Below are 23,322 nucleotides of genomic sequence, written 5' to 3' on the forward strand. Positions count from 1 at the left end.
CAGAAACTTTTGAAAATCAGGTCGTTACTTTTCGTGATTAGACTGAACGATCTTTTTCTTCAAAATTGTATAAATAGTCTCCGTAGCTCAAAAAAGCTGCATCATAAACACTATTAAAAGTAGGCATCAATTACATAGAGGTATAAAAAAAGATGATATACCAAACCAGGGTGGCCAACCCGCGTGACTAAAATTAAGATACCGTACACAGGGAGAAATTGTCCCGATTCAAGTGATATTCGCTTATATGACGGATTTTCATAAGATAAAGAACGTCTAAGACAGCAAATAAGTGCCTTCCTCCACACAAAACGTCTGCAATCAGTTCTCAGTACGTTTCTTAAACACTTCACCCGACTACCAGAGTGTAAACATTATCTACACTTACTTAGCAAAGCATGAGTTAGAAAAACAATTTGGCGAAGTGTTTGAGAAAGGTACTGAAAACTGATGGAACACGCTTTGTGCGGAGGAAAGCACTCATATTGCTGTCTTGCTGTCTTCGACGCATCTTTCAAGTAAAAACAAGTAAAAAGGAAAATATAGGCAAAATATTACCTTAATCGAGACGTTTTCACCGTGTGTACTGAATGCAAAAGACACGTTGCATGGCCATCCTGCAGACACGCCAAAGGAGAACGGAATATGTAAATTTGACATGAGTGAAAAAGAAGACAAACTTCATTTTCTGTTTCACTGTTCATTCTATGATGATATCAGAATTAAATATATATTTTAAGATACTGGCAAAGGCCATAAACATATTTGCTTGCAACAGAAACAATCTTTCATAAGGAACGTTATATATACCATGTATTTGTAAAAAGAAAGACGATGCTAGTTTAAAATACAGCCATCTATTATGTTCATTTAAACGTTAGAAAAGTGAACTTAAATTTCAGTTATTTTTATCCTTTTTATTGCTCTTTGTGTTGTAATTTGATATTCGTAGTTTTATTATTAAACTTTTTCAATGGTCTCTTTGTTTCGTTAAAGGCTGATGATCAAAACTTGTTATATGTGGTAAAAGATTCTTACTATCTCTTAAGTTTCACTTTGTTTCCAGTTTTATCTGATCTAGAAGACAATTGCAATTCAAATCTGTTTTTTGAAAACTTAAATAGTGTCATAGTTGACGATTCAAGCCTGACTGAGCATAGAGCATTTGGTCAATGAAAGCAAATGGGATTAACAGTCCATCAAAGTAATATCGTCTTTACAAAAAATATATTTAACGCATTACGAACGAAGCACGGTATGTACATGTGCATTTAATAAATTTTGTGTAAATGCATGCGTAATTATTGCAAAAGTTCTTGTCACCCTTTAGATCAACCCCATTCTACAAGTTACATAATCGATTATCAAAGGGAACAAATATGTGAACCTTCAGTCCATTTTCGTCAGTGGTTACTACAACAGCAGCCTACCCAATCGGAACGTCGACGTTGAAGAAAAAGGCAAGTGAAAAGGCTAGATGAATATTCTTTGAATATTAATTAAATAATTGTCTTTGTACTACTTTACACATAATGATATACTTGATTTAAACATTCATTTCAAACTATGCATTTACCTTACTTAAAAATAAATCTATACAAATATTTGTCAAATGCAAGATGATTTAGGAATAAGTTACAAGTTGAATACAATGTGTGAGCGAGCCTCCGTGGCCGAGTTTTTAATGACGCTGACTTTAAATCATTTGCCCAGCATAGCATCCAGCTGGCTTACGGAAGGTCCGTGGTTCGACCCAGGTGTCCACCCATGATGAAATAATGCACGGAGGGGCAGCTGTGGTGTTTCTCCACATCAAAAACTGGAATGTCTCCATATGACATATGACTGTACCATGCGAGGCCAAACTCCACAAAAACAAAAGAAATGCACACGCTTACTAACAAATCACGCACTTGCATTGATCTACCTGCCTAGATAATGAACAAAAATCAATACCTTGCCCCAGATGCATTGAAAATGTCTGCCCATTCATCAGGGTAGAACAATTCTGCTGAAAACTCTTTAGCAAAGTCTTGGTAGGTCCAGTCAGGCTTGTAATTATCCTTTATAAATTGCACAGCTTTTGGACTGTTCTTCGTTTTCCAGTAATACCAAAACCATTCTGAAAGCAAACCTGGCACAGAAAACACACCCCAGTGGATGAAGATACCAATTTTCGACTCGTCATACCATGCAGGCAGAGGCCGGGAATCGATAGATTCCCAGTTAGGTTCATATCTTATCGCGACAATGCATGTCATGCAAGATATAAACAAAATAACACCAAAGAAAATGTGTACCACTGGGTTACAAGCCGCCATTATTGTGATTCAATAAACCGAATCACATGACAGTCATGTGGTATCCAAATGAACCGCAATATAAGAAACCACTCGAAACTACAAAAATGACAGTGTTCGAAATCCAAATTTATTCGTGAATCTTGAAAGCACAACAAATTTTCTGCATACAGTAATAAATAGCGTATTGCATTGTTTACTATTTCTCAAGTCACTCTAGTCTTACGATCAGTTTAAGGTATTGTGTATTTGTTTACGTTTGAAAATGTCAATTCATACTTGAATTCGTTTGTCAAGCTGTATCAAATAACAAATATTAATTTGATAAAAAGAAAACTTCGTCAAATTAGCTTTGATATCTCTTATGATAATTTTTATCTGCTACAGCATCTGCTAAATATCAATAAACGGCCTGCGAGTATTGAAACACTGCTTTAGAAACTTTACTAAAATGAACTTTATACATGGTTTATGATATCCAGTTTTACTTATCATTATTTCATATAGATCTAAATGTTTATTTGCTATGAAAGTCCGCATGCGTTGCTTGATGTTTATTACATTGGCGCACACCTTTGTCTATTATTTATTTGTGCATTTAAACGAACACTTGAAACATTTTTAAGGATGCGAACAATTATAGGTCAATTTGTCTAAATGCGTTATTACATCTGACATACCCGGAGGTTTTTTTAAAAATATATATTACACAAACACTAATTTGCGAACTAAATTGTTTAGCAGTTCATTTTCATATTTAAACATGGAAATTGATGTTCGATACATGTAGTTATAGTACTTCTACCACATCTAACACGTTTCAGAAAAAAATACATTGGTCGCTTGCTTGGACTATAATTACTTCAGTGCATACGTTGTAACATTTGCATGTGTTTGTCAATTAGAATGATCTTTGTGTCTTGTTTTTTTGTACTTTTTTCCCTTGACAAAGGGGTTAAATTGTTTGATAAAAAAGTCGGCCATATCAGAATGTATGTCTCAATGTAAACTTCTGAAAATGAAGCCACAGTTGTTACTTAATTATCATTATTTAGCACTAATTAATGAATTTAAATGGGGCGGGCCAAAGAGATATATTGTCACGAGTGCACATGTGAAGACAAATATGTATCACCAAAGGTATTAAGGGGCACCTCAGCCAGAACCCTCCTCTAAGTCTTATATAAATACCGGCAGAGTCTTTTTAAAGCATAGTCCAACAAAAAAGGATTTATGATTGATGCCTATGAACAGTTCGTTTTTTTTAAAAGACTAAAGACTGGCTAAGAGTTTGCATGGACTTTTAGGTGTCTGTACTCTCGCTCCCGTAACAAATTAAAAAGTTCTAAATAGAGACAAAAAGAAATATGATGACCAGACTGATAAAGTATTTCTTGATTTTAATCTAAAAAATCACGACTGCCTCATTTTACATCGAGTCTGCTATTATGTTGCTTTGTTGCGTACTAACCTTTCAAAGGGTATTCCTGCATATTTCATTCAAATGCATCCATGCTTATGTAGGCCTGAGTCAAATCATATCGATCAGTGTATAAATGATTACATGGACTAAACCGCCACTGATGCTCCGCAGTTTCTATCGAAACATTCATCCTCTCTCCAACCATTCTAAAACAAGATGATATAATAGTAGCATTGCTTTTGTCTTCAACAATACACAGCTCGAAAACACCACGTGTGATAAGCAGCGGTCATTGTTTCTTTTTCTTCAAAAAGACTTGAATAAGCTTGTTATATAATGTAAATGCATATTAATAGGCGCTGTTTATATCAAACGCTTAAGCTGTCACAGCTAGTACACGGCTAGGATTCTGTTGCAGCGAAATCGTTTTAGACTTTGGCTCTGGAAGGCCTCAGCTTACCATATTCTAAATGGACATTCATCACACGAAACACTTGACATTCTTATGAGGATTAAGGGAGATAAAAATGAATGAATGACATGGATTTTACAAAGAGTCATATATCACCAAGGAGACTTTACAGTGAAATTATCGCTGAATGTGCTACAAGCAGAATGATCAACAAACACTTGGATCTGAAGTTTCCAATGAGAACAGAAGTCGATATTGGAGCTGGCAACTTCCCATGACCATTGGGAGGAAACACTCTACGTCTCTTATTACAACAGAATTAGTGTCAAAACTAAGTCCATTAGCATTAACGTTAAAACTTATACGGGTTTCTCTTGATTTTTCATCGATGATGCCAGACAGTTTCCTCATTGGTGCAGGTATTTTTTTAAAATTCTGAGAGCATTATATGAATATGTACCAAACATGGACAATGTACGTCCGGACCTAGAAAGAAAAAAAACCTCTCCCTATAAGTTAGTGTCATAATATCCAGCATAGCTATTCTGAATAAGAGTAGACGACAGAAATAAGATTTTCGTCCAGTCCAATTTCTTCAGAATAGTCAGTCTTCACCTTGTATTAGAAGGAAACGTTCTAAAAATGAAAATAAAATGTGTTCTCTGACTGGTTAGCATTTAGTAAAAAGAATTCTGCACCACTCCACTTAAATATTCATTCACTAAATATCGCCAACTGACTATTAAATACGTCATCAACGAAAACTTACGCATGAAAGTGAAAAAATTGAAAACATGCAAAAGGAGAGGAAGGAAAATGTCGGCAACGTAGCAGAACAACAGAAGAGGTGGAAGAAAAGGCCAAGTGTTAAGCTGAAATCAGATATTATAAGACAAAATATCATATATTCAATTGAAGTTCACCCTTCAGTGCCCAAAATTAAAATATCAATTTTATATTTAATATTGGCAAGGAACTTTGACATACTAGCTTTGTACATTAAAACATATTACAAGTATTAAAAATTTCTTCCTTGCGAAGTCATGTTCGGTAAATTTTGTTGATATTGCCTTTATATAAATGTTTGAACTATTAAAGAGTCATGTTAAGGGTTATTCATGAGTTGCATGGATGTTGCATAAACACAAACTAAATGTATTTGATACAATGTATGTAACAAAACTGTTAATACAACTTATTTGATATAACCATAAATATCTAGAACAAAACGCCTTGACGTAGGCTGCATCCATTGATCGTTGTCACACGTGCCGATCCCTGCATGGAAACAGGGTAAAGTGTACTTGATACATATGCACATCAACTGGGCACGTATTTACACAAGCAAAAATGAATGTAAATATACAGAGGGAAAAACAAACACAAATATACACGAAGAAAGAATGTAACATTTCTTCTTTGTTATCAAACAAGTAGAAAATTCCATTTTGAACAGCCACATTCAAGGAACTCGGTTATCAAAACAACACTTTTCAGGCTATATTTAGCAAGTTATCTCGCAAACATTATTAACAAAAAACGAATGTAAGCAAACATTTGTTATGGCTCTGTGCGATTTAAAATTATAAGAGCGGACTTTAATCTGCAGAAACCTCATGGAACATCCACAATCTGAGGATAGAGAAACCTTTAACCTTTTAACAATTTACCATCAAAAAAGAACCGTACCTTGTGAGACAGGTAATTTTCTTTTATAGGGCTTATTGAAACTGTACCATATTAATTATTGTAATATTGAGTTAAATGCTATACCCGGTATCGTAAATATGTGATTATATCTCAAATGATGATGTGGTCCGTTTCAAACTCTATTGATAAAGCAGTTGAGTACATTTATAAGTAATATGCCATTAATCCCATTAACTAAAAGCATGGGTTGATGGATAGCAAGGATATTCATTCCAGTCATCCTGAAAAACTCTATAACTGTGTAGACGTGATAGGCGTCTACCGAAAATATGCATTGACAAAGATAATCCCAGTTGGGTACTGCCTTGGAATGACTTATAGTTAAAGCACTGTTATGTCAGCTGTGAAAAATCTTTCTTCTGAATACAAGATATTGACACGAGAGAGTTAATTATTTACATTTCCGCTAGGTGAATCCCCAACACACGTAATTTATTATTATTATACCAGATTTATATAGCGCCCTTTTCATGATCAATTTCACGTTCAAAGGCGCTTTACATAGTTCAAATGCAGCCGCACAGGGCGCATAAATTCATCCTCTACTAGTACAGACACAGAGCGATCTAACCAGAGGGACAGAGTGAGACAAAGCCCCCACGACAGAGAGATCAGAAATCAGATACAAGCTTGTCCGGCTAACTTAGCCTAGCTCGTTGAGAATAGACAGCCTGGTTCTTTAACGTGCCCAGTGTATAGCACTGATACACGCAAGGATTGCCTGGGTTTCTGACCAGTACACCTCTAGTTGGGTGGGAAACACTGAAAAGCGTTGCTGAAAATTCCCGAGTAGCTGCCGGGGATCGAACCCCGATCTCAGGATTGGGTGCAAACCACTGAGCTATCCGTCTACCAATTTTTATGAATTTGTTTTAACAATAATAATAACGGTAATAATGGCACGATACATAAACCCAGGAGTTACACATACATACATTCGTGTTAGAACAACAGTTTACAATTAAAAAATGTTTTATATCTTAATTTTATACGTATGCAATACTCAAGTTTGCATAGATGCTACATCCACTAAAATAATATTTATATATGGTTTGCTTATCATTTTCAGTCATTTTGTATCATAAAAATCCTGGTACTGAATTTCAAATTTTTGTAGAAGTAATAAATAGATAAAGCGAAGAACTAACTCCAGAAATATACTTTTTACTTCAAAACTAACATGTTTCGTCCATTGGACTTCATCAGAGTATAATAACAAAACAGTATGACGTCATAGGAAAGTACGACGTCAATGACGACGTCAAAAGACGTTACCCATTTTGGCGTAATATTCACATATAGTATAGGATCAAAAATAGATACTTATTCCCTGCAAAAATTGCAAAGCAAAAATGATATTAATACAGGCAAGGAAAATTAACTAATATGCATGTGAAAGGTTATTCATGAGTTGCATGTATGTTGCATAAACACAAACTAAATGTATTTGATACAATGTAGAAGTAATAGAAAGAGTAGGGGTTCACGAGAATAACCTCATTATTCGGGAGCCCCCTACGCTTTCTGTTTCGTATCATGGTCCGCCAATATGAACAACGCATTTGGCTACTAATTTTGATTGACAGTTAACATTCTATTTTAAGCGTTGGTACTATCATGTGACAAGCGTACTCTAACTGAGAACGGTTTCAGAAAGTTCAGCATTTTCCTACAGTATTCTATATGTAGGCGGGACCTAAGACAAGTTCTTTTACTTAGTTAGAGAACGGCTTATAGCCACGCCTTTTGCTTACTTGAAGAATATTGTAGAAGATAACAGTTATAACGACACTGAATGAATGTAAAATATCTGTGTTACAACGGGTCACTACCTTCTGCACAACATGTTCTGGTTATTTATAAGAATATCTTGCAAAACTCTTATGTCTATAAATTTGTACCACTAGTCACTTTCAGAGTACCCGCTTTTTATGGATTTACAGGGAAATTATTTCTCGCTTAAAATGTGTGGGTTATTCCCTTTAATAATACATTTTATCTAAAATTGTCTAGTTAATTTAATGAAATGTATGTCGAATCCAGCTTATTCGATATTTTTCACACTTCCATCTGAATGTATTAATGTATATTTTGGCAGCATTCTGTTCTTTTTCCAATATACATCTAGAGTGTGTGGTAAGGGAGTCGAAATATTGAATTCTCAGAGAAATGCTAGCTCTACATATTGCTACACATTTCTGAGATGCTAGCTGTGTTGTCATAGGACAGAAACAAAACAGTTGTTATTTAGAATATTGTTTATTATATAAACGAGTGTGTTTAAAATGACAGTTACTTAGATGGGACTTTTAAAAACAGTTCAGCTGAATGAAACAATGGTACAATTTGTGAAATAACATGGAATTACACGTAATTGAATTCAAAGACAAACTGATCCCCTTCAAAGGTAATAATTAGTTAAAGTGTTTGTCAGTTTTGAAAAGGCAAGGAGTAAAGCATGTGATTTCTATGGCAACATTATGTTAGAGGCACTCTGCTGCGGTCATTTTCCTGTTTATGCCGATATTACACGGTATGGATTACTAAAGAAAACATCAATTTCTGTGAAGAATCAATAACCAGAAATATGGTGTTTCATATACTTAGGAAATAAATAATCACTATTTTGACTTAGCTGGATAATTCAAGTATATGGTCTTGCTAACCAATGTGTTGTTTTGATTCTTGTTTAGAATTGTGAATTAATATTTTAGTAGCTTACTGGCGTGCTTCGTTAATAGAATTATAAATGTTTCAGCAGTTAGTGCAAGTCGATAGAATTATAAATTAATATACATTAAATATCTGTGTATTTGCTCCATGTGTAGGTTGATAATTTGTAAATTTGATTACATGTACTGACGAGCAAGTGATCACCTGAATTTAGAAGTGAGTAAACATATCAAAATTTAAATTATCAATGAATAAATCTAATTCTGCCGTCTTTTTGATGTATCTGCTCAATTTAAGAACACATTTAAAGTGACAATTAGATAAAATAAACACAGAAAAAGATGTTTATCGTGTTTGGTAGGTGAAAAATATTTTATCTATATTTAGGAACATATATCAGTTTCGAAAACTGACATTATTCAAATGAAATGATGCCATTCTGGAATGTTATATAACTGTTGGTTCTATGTAGTGACATGGGTTGTCGCCCAAGCCGAAACTCTCTTGGTCGGATAGCTGATAGCACGTCAGAATATAACCGTTGCTATATTAAAGAACTGGACAAAGCTCGTCGAAAACAAAAGAAAAGCACACGCGGTGGACGCCGACGTACACCGACCTATAATGCATTTTCATCAACGACGAAATGTTATGAAAGAGACGAGGGTGCCTCTAAAATCACCGTGCGATTGTCCACGGATGGGTCTATGTTGGAAATTGAACAGTATGACATCGAATATACTCCTACATACAATTTTATATCAGAAGCTTCCAAAGAAGACAGAGGAATAGAAATGAAACCTGTAGGCGGAGCGTCGACGTCGTTTGAAAGATTTCAAAACAAGAGATTTTCTTATGGGCGAAGTGACAGTGCTCCATTGCTTCTAACTGATGTGGGAGAACCTAAATCGACGAACTTTTGTAAAAATATTTACCCCGGGGCTGCTTGCAACAATGACAACATTCGGGAATTGAACTCACCAGATATCAGCCACGACTCAATAAGTGGTGCTACCTCTTGCGTTGACACTGGAGGTTTTACCCCTTCTGTAGTTGCTGTCAATGTACATAAAGACGAAGGACTTAAACATGACAGAGAAACCATGTTTACAATAGATCCTAAATCTGTAAATAGAGGTATATTATTAGGAAAGTCAGATCACATGTGCGTTGGTCTACCTGATAATAAGACAGACAAGCCCGGATTGCTCTCAAATTCAGAAAACGAGCTGAACAGTAATTGTATCGGGGATCGGAAGAAAATATTTGCACAAACGACCAATAACCGAGACCAGTTTTCTGACTGCAAACAAAATATTTATGGAAACAAACCATTCCCAGGTGATCACGATTTTCAAGCATGTGACTCAGATACTTGTATTTGTCAAAAAGAAATACTTGATATGAAATCAAAATTAACAGATGGTGCTACCTGTAAATGCTTGTGTGAACAACATGACAAAAGAAACTGTTTTGAAGATGATTGTATGAAACAAGGAAATCACAATAAAGAAATAAATAGTATTGTAACGGATAGTCCTACTTTTAAATTGGTGTCAAGTAACAAATCAAAATCTTTAATGGCGGAAAAAGAATGTCCTACTGAGTATGATACATATTTGGAAACGCATGATATTGTGCGAAATCATATACATGAAGGCAAAATCAATATCGCGGGAAAGAGAATTGAAAACCAAAATGCTTGTGATCGATTGTTGTCTTATTGTTTCGTGTGCGAAAAAGATAAATGGAGAAACGAAGCGGCGCTTTGTGCTTACATTAATAATAAATGCCGCAGTTATAGTCAGGATTTTGGAATGGATTCAAACGCCAACGTTTGTTGTTGCAGACAAAATTCATCACATGAACATCAAATAAGTTTTCCCAAGTTCCACAATAATACAGCATTACAAGCAGACGACAAATTTTTCCTATCATGCCAAACGGAAGTAAACGGCTCAAATCATCGTCTTACTAACAAGCATCATCCCACAAACGCGGAAAATCCTATTACTGTTGATATTGATTTCTGTAAAGACAAACTATGCCATGATTTGTTAGGTCAGCAGACCTTTACTCCTAATGAACCTGGTGCATTTGTATCTGATAATTTGAAATGTCCCGGATCCTCGGGAAAATCAATGCACGCGCATGCTGTGAAAGAATGTCTTGATAATTTGTGTCTGGAGAACATGAACAAATACAATTGTATTGGCCACACATGTAGCGCCAGTGAGAAGACTAAAATCTCGATTGATAATTTTGAATCTGTTACCATGGCAACTAATGATGTCTCCGAGACAACACTTCGAAATGACGGACAATTGAGATGCTATCGTCCTGTAAATGCTGTCGAGGAAACAGAATTTTCCAGAAGCGGGGACACCCGTAATTGCTGTAACGGTAAGATAATGTTTTTTTTTTCTGTGCGTAATTATCATTCCTAGATGAGTTAAATGGATGAAAGTCCTTGTCAGGGTGAAATATGTCAATTTTACATTCAGGTTACATGAAGATTATTCATTTCAATATACCCACATGTGTTTAGTGAATAATGTTATAGATCATCGCATATATATTTAATATAAAATGCATGATGTTACAACAGTACACGTCGTCTTGCACTCCTGGTTCCACATGATAGTATATTTTATACAGGTAAAGTGGTAACAAACAAACACTTTTATATAGAAATTAAACACATTTGCAGTTTATTTTAGAAGGCAAGGGGGAAATTAAAGAAAAACAACCTGTAAGACATTTCTAACATTGTTGTATTTCCACTGACATGAAATGGTGTAAAACTATCATTGTAAGACTTTCAGATGTCAAGACTTTTACATAATTAACCTTTTATCTTTTGTACGTATGCAGTCGTCTTATATTTTCTGTTAATCTCTGTTGAATTCTCTAATAAAGATATCGGTTCTGAAGAAGTACAACGATTATGATAGGAACATTAAAAATGATTTTGAACCTATTTTCAAAATTAATTTATAGACGGTTAATTTCATATAACGCTTGCAGTCTTGTATTTCAATTAACATTGTTTTGTTTACTTTTAGATGCTTTACCCAAAGTTGCATGTTAGAAGCTCTTTTGCTCAAATGGTATGCGGTACACAACGCTTTTTTGAGTTTGTGATTATTCAGTGTTTTAGAATGGACAATGGTTTGATTATATCTCCATATTGTTTGGCAAAGTACATTGATAAAGTACATTGTTTGGTCAAAATAATTCTGCATGAGTATTTCTTTAACTATCTTAATGCACTGCCCTAAAATCAATCAGAACCTCATCAGCGTCAACTTTAAGAATTTCATCCTGCATGTACATGTCCATCCTAGTCTCTATCTAGTCTATATAATTTTTTTCACCTGTATAAAATAATAAAAATATCAATAATGTTCATATTTTGCATAAAATATCAGTTGAAAGTGTGCATATAGATCGAGCAATACCTTTAAGTGAAACTAATTGACATATTAAAATCGACGCATTCGTGCATAGCATAATTCGAATTCCCGTGCCTTTCTTACGATGTCGTTGTCGAAAGCAGTTAGCTTACTAGCTATCGAACAGTTCTAAAACTGCTTTAGTGTTAGAAGGAATTAATTTTTATAACTAGATAGACAAATAGACACAAGGGAGTTAATCATGATTTTATGAAATTGCATTTAGATTGATATGCAGCAGGCGCATGCGTTTGTATTGTTCCTTACTTCCATTATGTACTGGACATCTACAAAATGTTATTTTCATCATTAAATGTTCTATCTTGGCTGTTAATGACCAGCTTTACATCGATGTCAAGCACGTTTTCAAGTTTATCTTTATGGCATTTACTAATGACAGCAATTTAATGTCACATATAAAAGTGTCACAAGTAAAATGCTTCAGATACTGTTTAATATGTTTGTACAATGGTAATATGTTTGAACAACTACTCGACTCTAATTCTGAAAGAAACAAATACTGGTTGTAAAAATTGATTTCTTTGATACAGCAGCAGTTTAACTTTGTTATATGTTTTCTTTAAATTAAATGGAGACATATGATGACACCGGTACATGTTTTCTTTCAAGATATGGATTTTTCAAATAGTCAACGAAATAAAATCGATATAAACTTTACCCAATTGTAGGTTAAAGTCTGAATCTGAAATCACTCCTTTCATTTACTTATTTTTCTGATATAACGTTATTAGACACGTCCACCAAGCTTCTCAAAAATGGACGCTCTTTTTCCTACTCCGACGGAATAAATGGGGAAAATGCTGTAGAAATATTGGAGATGTATAAAGCAGACCATTGTTCATTCTCATTTTTTGTTGTGATGCATTTAGGACTCGTCCCATTTGATAATCGATGATGGTTTCTATAGTAAAGAAAAGATTTTGTTTTAAACATGTATTATCTGCCGACATATCCTACAGAATATTTTGACTATAAATTTTTTATGACTGAAACAGTAGAAATAACGTGACCCCAACAAAGAAACAAACTCAGACATTCATTTAACAGCCACTTCATTTTTGTACCAGGATATAAGGTATAAGCTACAGTTGTATCATTGCCATGGAGTAAAATGAGAATTTGATAAAATTGCCTGTCTTTTATCACCCGTTTTAATGATTCGTCAAACTGCACTCTTCTCTTTCATTCACGTGTCAAATTTCAGCAATATTTAGCTATTGCATTGTTGTCTCCAACAGTACAATGAACTATATGTGAATAAGACCGAGCGAATTACTGCTAACAGTTGTTTTCAATGAGTAAAAATAATTATTATTTTCTGGCAGTAAAAGAAGCCACATTCGAATGAAACCTTACGCGTTTCCTTCTAAACAAGTGATGTGTTTACTTCTTTGAACTCGCAGCCTTTTCCAAATGGGACGAGCCCTCACTCTATCAACAGTATCGTGTAAATATTGCATTAATGCTGCATGTAGAAAAAAACACAATTGACAACAGAAATAAACAATAAAGTATCATTTCGTACACAATTAAATGTTAAATATGTTCAAGAAATACCGGTATAAGTAATTTCACGGAACATGTCAAATACAATATGTATGAAGATTCTTTTAAAGGATTGCAAGCAAAGCAGAGCCGATTTGATTGATTTATGAGAGGTTATTAACTCCGCCCATTTACTCTATTAAATTCAAACTGTACCATAAAACATAACAACTCTAAGGCAGTGAGACCTTTACGGCCGCCGTACAGCAATTCAAGACTGTTGTAATACTTAATAGATTGAATCTATAAGGAGATTATTTAGCTGACTATAATGCAACCAATCAAAATAATAGCACACTCAGTTTGTCTGTGTACATACTGCTATCTTTACAGCCTTTTTTCTCATTTCTTGTTTTGAAATGCCGTGTACACATAATCCACAAAATCATCTTTCTGAACAGCTTCGCACATTTTCCCGAGAAACTTTGGAGCAAATTTGAACATTTACGTATTAATGTGTAAGAATCTGTAAGAGGTGGTTAAAATGTCACATGCGGGATATTTAGCCAACGAAAACTATCGACTCGTTTCTTGTTTCTGTTATAGAAATAGTGTACAAATCATTATCACTTTGTGATAAATACAATTAGAAAAGATGTTTCTGTTAAGAAATACTGTATACGACATTAGTTAATTATCACCGATCGGCTAAAATAGGATTTTATTTTGCGGCCGAGAGTATAATAAGCTGACGAAGGTAACGCATTAAGTATGTTTAGAAAAAAGGACCAGTGTCCCACAGACACACAGCACGAATCCTCCTAAAACAGAAAATATATGTATAAATTCCAGACGTATATATTGTGTATCATACGGTGTTAATGGATGGATGGATGTATTTCTGTTTGTTTATGAATAAATATTTACATTCACTACACATTTTGAATAAAAAAATGTTTATTTTCGTATATACAGCATTGGTGTAATAATATCAAGGACGCCCCTTTCCGCGAGATTGCATGCGTAATCTGGCGTCATTCACAAAAAAAAACATGAAAAATGGCGTCATTTGAAAAAGTCTTTCAAACTTGGACGCCAAAATTTCGAGAAGAACATTTAATTATAGCTTTAGATATTTTTTTCTAACGTTAAAGATCTAAACTGAGTCGACACGACTATATGATTTTAACTGGAGTTAGCAATATTTAGAATAAAAGCCAGGAACTGTAGCCTATATTTATCGGAAGGCGAGCTCGTGGGCGGGTCTTTTTTGCTGTTCTATTTACATGCCGAAAAGGATCGATATTCTCACATTTATTGTAATGTTTAGTAAACCGCATATTTTTGTAACAAGCTACTGTAAAAATGTAAAGGTAAAATTGAATGCTATGTTTTGGTGCGTTTATACGGGTGTAAACCGCATTGGGATTTCTTGCAAATCATCCAATATGCAGAAAGTCCAATTGTTGTTTATGCTCGTATAAACGCATAAAAATAGCATTTCAATTTTTACATACCACACAGTAACTAATAAACTTTGATACTGTGACAACTGACCTCAATACAATTTACACTGTTTATTTATCAATATAGGTAAACCAATAATTGCTTTGCAAAAGATCTGTGACGGATTATCTTTGAACACCCCTGGATTTATTGGACTCAACTGCCACATTATTATTTATTAGTATCTTACGTATTATAGTACATAATCTGTATCACACTGGCCATAGCTTTATCAGATCAAGTGGTTCCAACGTTGTTTGAGCGGTGAATTTTACGCTGATCAGATGGAGAAATATGGCCGATACTACAAATTTCCGGAATTGTAAGTATGAGTTAAAGGAATTTCTACCCGTTAGATAACGAATCAAATGAAACCGATGGGTGCACCTGGAGCGCAAATGTGTCTATATTTTAGCACATGTGTCTATTTAGCTGAGATTTGTGCCGTTTATTCAAACACTTCTGTACAGTCCGGCGGGGGAAGGAGATTTTTGACAGTTTTTGACAATATCGCCTCAAATATAGTGTTTATCGGGAGCAAGTAACTGTTAAAACACTTTTTATGTAAAGGGCTACCTCTTAAAACAAAGCGTGTGTATTTTCATAGAATTTTTCAGGGTTGTTTCTGAACAATTGGCCGAAAACCTAATGCAACGCCGTTTCGAGTGGGTCGCTATGCAACGCAATCAAGTGGATACTGTTCTGTGTCTTATTTGCAAAGTCTTATCCGTCTTAAAAACAGTCATTAAAGCCTAACAATGAATAAATTTAGTGAGTTTTATATCATTATAATGATCCCGCCATTTCTAATATCTTGTACTAAATATATATAATACATTTTTATGCTCGCTTAACATTTAACATATTTTTGCGGACATTGTCAAAAAAATCAACACAAAAACATAAAGCAAGGGTGAACATCGAACAATATCATTAAGTAAATGATAGTAATAGTTTGTAAAAACAAGAACCAGTTCGAGGACATTTATCTCCTCCACGAATGGTATACTGAACAGCATGCCAAAAGCGGGTTGACTCTTTATGAGGATTGTTCAAATATGAATGCATCTGAGCACATAAAAATGTATCCTTGATAGATTTCAATGACAATTTTATTTGGTCCCCTCAAAGTATTCACCTCCAACAGATTTGCAAAATTTCAGTCTTCTAATCCAATCCCTGAAGCCTTTCTCGTAGTATTTTCTAGGTATACTATGAAGACACTGGAATATTGCAGAACCGAGGTGTTTGCGCTGCACAAAGTTTCGACCAGAAAGGTATTCTTGTGCCTTAGGAACAAAAGAAGCCACACGGGGCAAGGTCAGGCGAATAAGGAGGGTGATGAAGGGAGAACAACAACCTTTTCCTGCTTCAGAAAGTCTTGTACAATAGACGCCTTGTGCGATGACGCATTTTCATGTAGCAATCTGACATTGGCCAAACCAGTTGCGGGTCTTCGAGTTTTGAAATATTTCTTCAGTTTTCGGAAAACTTTAGTCTTGTTAAACTTCGAATTTACGCATTTGCCTTTAGGAACAGCAACCTGAATGGCAGGACCCAGAGTTGTGAAGTATATGGCATACATTACCTTCTTGACACTCATGGTCCGCTTTGCAATGCATGGTCTTTTGCCAGACTTTGTTGCCCATATTTTTTGTTCTGGATCTTTCGTTTGGGCTCGAAAAAGTAAATTCATGTCTCGTCACCAGTGACGACATTTGCGAAAGATCGTGCATTGTAATTTGGAAACTATTTAAGCAACAAGTTTGCGCATTGCACGCGTGCCTTTTTTCTGCTCATTTGTCAACAGAAGGGAATCTTCCTCATTTTTAAATTACGTTTCAGAATTGTATGAGCTGCTCTTATGAGATGCCAATCATACTAGCTATTTGCCTAGCGGAGTATCTTGCATCAGTAGCAACTATTTCTTTCACTCTAGCAACCATCTTGGCAAACGTTGCTGTTTTCGGCCGACGGCCATGTGGTTCATCTTCTGTTGAAACCAACCCACATTTGAATTTCTTAAACCAACGAATAACTGTCGAAAAAGATATTTCATTATGCCCATAAACAGAACATATATCATCAAAATTGTCTTTACACACTATGCCAAGAGTACAACGATCTTAATATAGGACCGTATTTCAACGGCGTACGCTGACCTCCTTCCAACCATTTTTGTATTAGTATATACGAGTAGGCAATGTTAGCGGGGATAGACACAGCTAAAGTGAACGGAATTTAATGGGTGTGGTATCAATGTATAAATGTACAAATGAAATACAGACACCAATGAAAGAAAATAAACGGACTAGCAATACTAAGAGAGACGTGTTACAGTTGTACTATTTAACTGTCTCCAACAAAACTTTTTGTTTCATTGGTGTCTGAATTTCATTTGTATTTTCATTTTTAAACGGCGGCCATAGAGTTTTATTACATCGTTTCTGTTTTATGGAGGACAAATAAAATCTTGCCTTTTCCCTGGCCAATTTTAACGGTCTCTGTGATTTATCTCTCTGAAAATAAATGAACGTTTCACCAGGAATATGAATGAAAATATATACAAACAACTGATCAATACTTTTATCATGGACCAAACTTTATTTATTTTGTATGAACAGCTTAAATGCACAAACAAATCAGTAATGAAATCACAATGTATTGGTTGTAAGGGATTAAAAGTAACCAACTGTAACTATACTGATTTAAAGAGTCAACCCGATTTCGGCATGCTGTTCAGTACCATTCGTGGAGGAGAAAAATATCCGTGAACTGGTTCTTGTTTTAACGAACTAATACTATTATTTACTTAATGATATTGTTCGATGTTCATCCTTGCTTTATGTTTATAAATGTGTTGATGTTTTTTTGACAATGTCCGCAAAAATATGTGAAATGTTAAGTGAGCATAAAAATGTAAAAGTACAATATATTAGAAATGGCGGGATCATTATGATGATATGAAACTCTCCAAATTAATTTATTCATTGTGAGGCTTTGAAAATAATGACTGTTTTTAAGACGAATAAGACTTCGCAAGTAAGACACAGAACAGTATCCACTTGACTGCGTTGCATAGCGACCCACTCGAAACGGCGTTGCATTAGGTTTTCGGCCAATTGTTCAGAAACAACCCTGAAAAATTCTATGAAAATACACACGCTTTGTTTTAAGAGGTAGCCCTTTACATAAAAAGTGTTTTAACAGTTACTTGCTCCCGAAAAACACTGTATTTGAGGCGATATTGTCAAAAACTGTCAAAATCTCCTTCCCCCGCCGGACTGTACAGAAGTGTTTGAATAAACGGCACAAATCTCAGCTAAATAGACACATGTGCTAAAATATAGACACATTTGCGCTCCAGGTGCACCCATCGGTTTCATTTGATTCGTTATCTAACGGGTAGAAATTCCTTTAACTCATACTTACAATTCCGGAAATTTGTAGTATCGGCCATATTTCTCCATCTGATCGGCGTAAAATTCACCGCTCAAACAACGTTGGAACCACTTGATCTGATAAAGCTATGGCCAGTGTGTGTATACTACAATAAAGTTTGTAATGATTTATTTGTAAGTAACAGGTTTTAAAGTAATACTTAAAGAAAGTTCGAACTAAGTCATCTTTATTTTTGCATTTTTATATTAGTATTCCCAGTAGTAAACTCTGTTTTTGAAGGAGAGCCATTTCAATTATTAATTAAAGATGTATTTTCATTTCGTTTTAATGGTATATTATTTTGAACTTCTGTTATCTTGTTAATATTAATATTAGGATTTATTCCCCTTTCTCCAATTTCATCCGTCCGAAATGTGCCACCGTAATTATAGACATTCTTTTCATAGCATCGAAGGAGAAAAATATTACTGTATATATGTTTGAACAATGCCAGTTCTGATTTTGTTTTTGTTTTGGGTTTTAACGCCATTTTTCAACAGTATTTCAGTTATGTAACGGCGAGCAGTTAACCTAACCAGTTTTCCTGGATTCTGTACCAGCTGTTCTCCGCAAGTAACTGCCAACTTCCCCACATGAATCAGAGGTGGAGCCTGAGGATCGAACTCACGACCCCGCGATCCGTAGACCAACGCTCTCACCTACTGAGCTAAGCGGGCGGGCTGCCAGTTCTGAATTAAGTTTTAAACATATTTTAAAATTTGAAGACTCTATTAAAGGGTTTCATCTAAATATACCTCTAGAAGCTTTTGCACGTTTTCATTTTCAACCGGCATGTTTTATATTGTCAAATGCATTTGCCTCACTATCTTAATTATTTACTTTGAGTTTAGTTACTAGTAGCATGCAATTTATTTTTGTGAGATGTAAACACATATTATATGGTGTTGACCATTTACTGATGTTATATAGATTGGTCTGAATGTTTGAATGTCTGATTGGTCCTACATACATTCTTTAATGTCATAAGTAGATAGTTATAAGTATAAAGACCATCATTCATAACGTCACTTGTGTTTGTAAGCAGTCAACAAAAGATGTTAAAGACAGATGAACAAGCATGCTGTAAAGGGAAAATGTGTACCGCGAAATATCGATGAAATCTCTAAGGTATCGCGATACATCGATGAAATTTCCCAAGTATGTATGGATAGATAATAAATTCGGATAGTGCTGGAATCATTATTAACACAATGCAATTGACTGAAGGCATCATTTCGTACAGACGTGCAGTGTCAGACATAAGATTTATTGATTGGCCATAGATATGATGTCGGCAAGTAAATATTGTAGCACACTTTCCCTTACTTGAGTAAGCACCAGTATCAAAGAAAAAGATATGCCGTGTTTTATAAGCTTTTGTTGTTTTCGTTTTATGGTTTGTTGACAGACACGCTGAGAATGAAAAAGTTGGCAAACTTAACAAACAGACCCATCGCACTTTTAAAAACTCTTGCTTAAAAATAATGCAAAATCAAATACTATTACAAAGTCCATTTACATCTAGTTAAACCTTGATTTTCAATGTTTTGTAGAGTACACAGAAAACACTGACGATGATATATACCACGATGCTTGTGGCTGTCAGCAATGTACCTACGTCACAGCTACGTCACAATGCCATGAATACACTGACTCATTGGGGGATGAATCCGATTACATCACAATCGAAAGTAACATTACATCGAAAGCCAACGAAAATAAAAATGTAACTATTTGTAATATCGGTTGTTGCGATTATGATTCGATCATCACTGGCGACATTTGGCGATACAAACATATCGACGTGAGTAATGACGATGGCGAAAATGGCGATTACGATAGTGGTGATTCTGACTCTAGTGGTGATTACAGAGATGAGGAATATGTTGATGCCATGGAAACGACCTACGTTTAGTTCTAATATAAAGACTGTTTGCAGTGTAATTATTGTATGGGTGTATACAGAAAAAAAATTGAGACTTACATGATTTCGTTGAAGTGTTTACAGATTGGCGCATGTTTCCGAGAGCATGTAGACCGTTTCAAGAGCCATATAAAACTAAATCACAAAACAGTTTGATTTTGCTACCGTTTAAACAAAGCATAATCGTATATACTGACACAGGCTTTGTCAGGATGAAGCCTGCAGCAAAGAAAATTAGGTTTACATAAAAACGCGCAGTATTTTGTATTTACGTGAACGGATTCTGCAAGAAGTTAACAATGTTAATGATGCTTTTTCTTTTAAATCAACTGTTTATAGGCTGGTAAACTCGAGCTATAGTTTTTAAGATAGCAGCAGTGGGCATTCACGAAATCCTTACAAAATATTTCCAATTATCGAAGGAATGTTCATAGTGGGTATCCCATTTTCTGTTCAATGAGCAAATGCCCAACGGGGTTAATGTTACAAATACCGTTTGAAAGTGTGACAGAAAACCTGAATGACATGTGATTAAACATAGATCTATTATTTCGGACCGCAAAAACGGTTAAATAATAAATAGTTGGCAAGAAAAGGACAAGAAAGATCGATTATTTTAAATTAAATAAAATTCTACACACGCCTTTCTTAAATTCAAAATATCTGATATAGCAAATACCGGTACTCATTTCGCCTATCAGAACTGTTACTGAAATTTCGTTGTATAGATAGGTAATTGTAATCGCCTACGAACTGGTTTGAGAGTTATTTATCTTATCCGCGACCGTTTGAAGCGTAATGCTGGATAGCAGTTTCTGCGGGACCAACAAGTCACCCTCCCCATCCACCGCATCCGTGTCCCTATGACTTCTTTGTTATTCATGTACTGATAAGATGTTTGCTAATCGTCGCTACACACCAAAAAATAAAACACACATGGCATTACTGTGTATCGGTATCTGCACAGAGTATACCAGTACTTTCAGGTCATTGATATCTCTTTCTGTTAAGGACATTGGTAGAATTGGCCGTAATTTAGCTTTTACGCCAATCTCAAAAATTATTCGGATACTCCTCGGAACCATCGTGTATATTTGATGTTTATAACAATGTCACAATGTAGATTCTTCTCGGCGATATATAGCCGTTTTGTGTCAATTTGATCAAACTCATATATTCATGTGTTTCTATAATATCATTATGTGGATATCAACATTTTTTTTGAACTGCATTTTAATTTTATGACAAACTGAGATAAATCATTTTCAAAATGTGATAGAAATTGTATAATACTTTAGTATGCTACTCAAGAAAGCATTTCGTTTCGTTCAATTTATTTTATAATGTGGTAAAAATGGTATGTTAGAAAAAATAACCTACCACTAGTTGTCAATGCAGATTTGATGTTTGGTAACTGTTTCGACGGCAACTCGACAGAGCCTTGTTACAACAAAACAGTTTAAATTACCCTTGAACCGGATATTCCTACCAGTGATAGATTATTACACCGGACTGACATTTTTGGCGATTTTACCCACGTGGCAAAACCCATGTGGCAACCCACGTGCCAGATGACAACTAACGAGTCGGGCATTAAAATGCAATTAAAATCAAACACCTTGATAGCTGTTCTTTTACGGATAAAACATAACAGAACGCTACAAACGAAAAACTAAACTGACCCTTTGTTGTTGTGCTATATTAAATCGTCATGACGGAACTTCTGTTTATTTAATTTGTTTCCCGCGCTTTATTAAAAAAAATCTACTTAAAAGAAAGACGGCTACTACGAAAGTATCTTGTTTTGCTTCATTTATTCTATAATGTACTAAAATATGGAATGAAAGAAAAATAGTACGAAGGTGCTGTTTGTAGATGGGAATATTCTGTTCTCGGCAGAGCCTCGTTATCACTTAATGTAGTTCTGCACGTTTGGGTCGAATTTTTTTAAACCCTGATCTTTTAAAACTTCAGAATATACTTAGGAAATTCAGCAAATAGAAATGATCTGGTCGTGCGCTTTTTTGTTGGACTGATTTGAAAAATGTCGACCTCGTACAGTCTTTCATAATGGGAGCCTATGAGAAAATCACAACTTTCATAACATTTTCGCGAATAGAATTGTTTCTACAATGTAGATTTTAATGAAACCTCTCATAGTCGTAAATAAACATATGGTCAGTAATGTGGTAAATAAAATTTATAGGTCTGTATGCTTATATTTGAGATATTTAACCATGATTAAAGTGAAATGCATATTTCAAGCTAATTTTTAGACATTATTAAAATTATCTAACGTGTCAGATGTTTTAATACAGTGCCTTTATAATAAAGTTACTCACGGGCGTTGTCATTAATTCATAAAATGTTTTTCATATAGGTACGCCGAATCCATCATTATTCTACGTTTTCCGGATAAATGACGTTACGCTATCACTTACGGTATACCAAACGTGCAGAATTACCTTAAACAATCACCCTCCAATCGGATATTCCAATCTTCATCTTCGACCAGTGTCAGATTATTGTAATTTGCGACTGTAAAACTTTTACGTCTGTTGTTTTAGACAAGAACTCTTTACACATATATTTCTGGTAACATCTCTGACACCTGTAACTCATATATGCGTAAAGTCGAGAACATTAAAGGGAGAGTTTCACTATATTTATCACTGTGAATTCATATATTATAAAAAATTACTGTATGTTTAAAAATATTATATTTACAAATTTGAACTGGACAATAGTCAATTTTATTTTTTATAGAGATCAGACGTAGATAAAATGATTTGTTAATTATGTTATATATGTTGAATTAAAAGTAAATTGTTGATACATTTACTTTGTACATTGTCATTTATTGTTGTTAGACTTAATAATATAATTTTATATCTGTTGCAGAAAATGTTATCATTATATCTGAAATGGGGGACTGGTCCCTTTGACTACTACTTTGATTTCTCAAAGAGTAT

The 23,322-nt window shown here is 34.7% G+C and overlaps 2 protein-coding genes across 2 annotated transcripts in view; one reads left to right on the top strand and one right to left on the bottom strand.

Annotated features, from left to right (window-relative positions):
• Window positions 1-2,336, bottom strand: part of LOC128547896 (alpha-L-fucosidase-like) — an 83,200-nt gene extending 80,864 nt beyond the window's left edge. The window contains exon 1 of the mRNA XM_053521610.1: window positions 1,957-2,336. Coding sequence (XP_053377585.1) covers window positions 1,957-2,321 — 365 coding nt within the window. The 5' untranslated portion in view covers window positions 2,322-2,336. The remainder of the gene's footprint in view (window positions 1-1,956) is intronic.
• Window positions 2,337-8,049: 5,713 nt separating this feature from the next.
• LOC128547894 (uncharacterized) lies at window positions 8,050-23,184 on the top strand. The gene is made up of 2 exons (XM_053521600.1): window positions 8,050-10,921; window positions 19,980-23,184. The coding sequence occupies exons 1-2, from the start codon at window positions 8,995-8,997 to the stop codon at window positions 20,339-20,341; spliced, it is 2,289 nt and encodes a 762-aa protein (XP_053377575.1). The 5' UTR covers window positions 8,050-8,994; the 3' UTR covers window positions 20,342-23,184.
• Window positions 23,185-23,322: the final 138 nt, after the last annotated feature.

Source organism: Mercenaria mercenaria, chromosome 13, assembly GCF_021730395.1.
Source record: "Mercenaria mercenaria strain notata chromosome 13, MADL_Memer_1, whole genome shotgun sequence".
NCBI classification, from domain to species: Eukaryota; Metazoa; Mollusca; class Bivalvia; order Venerida; family Veneridae; genus Mercenaria; species Mercenaria mercenaria.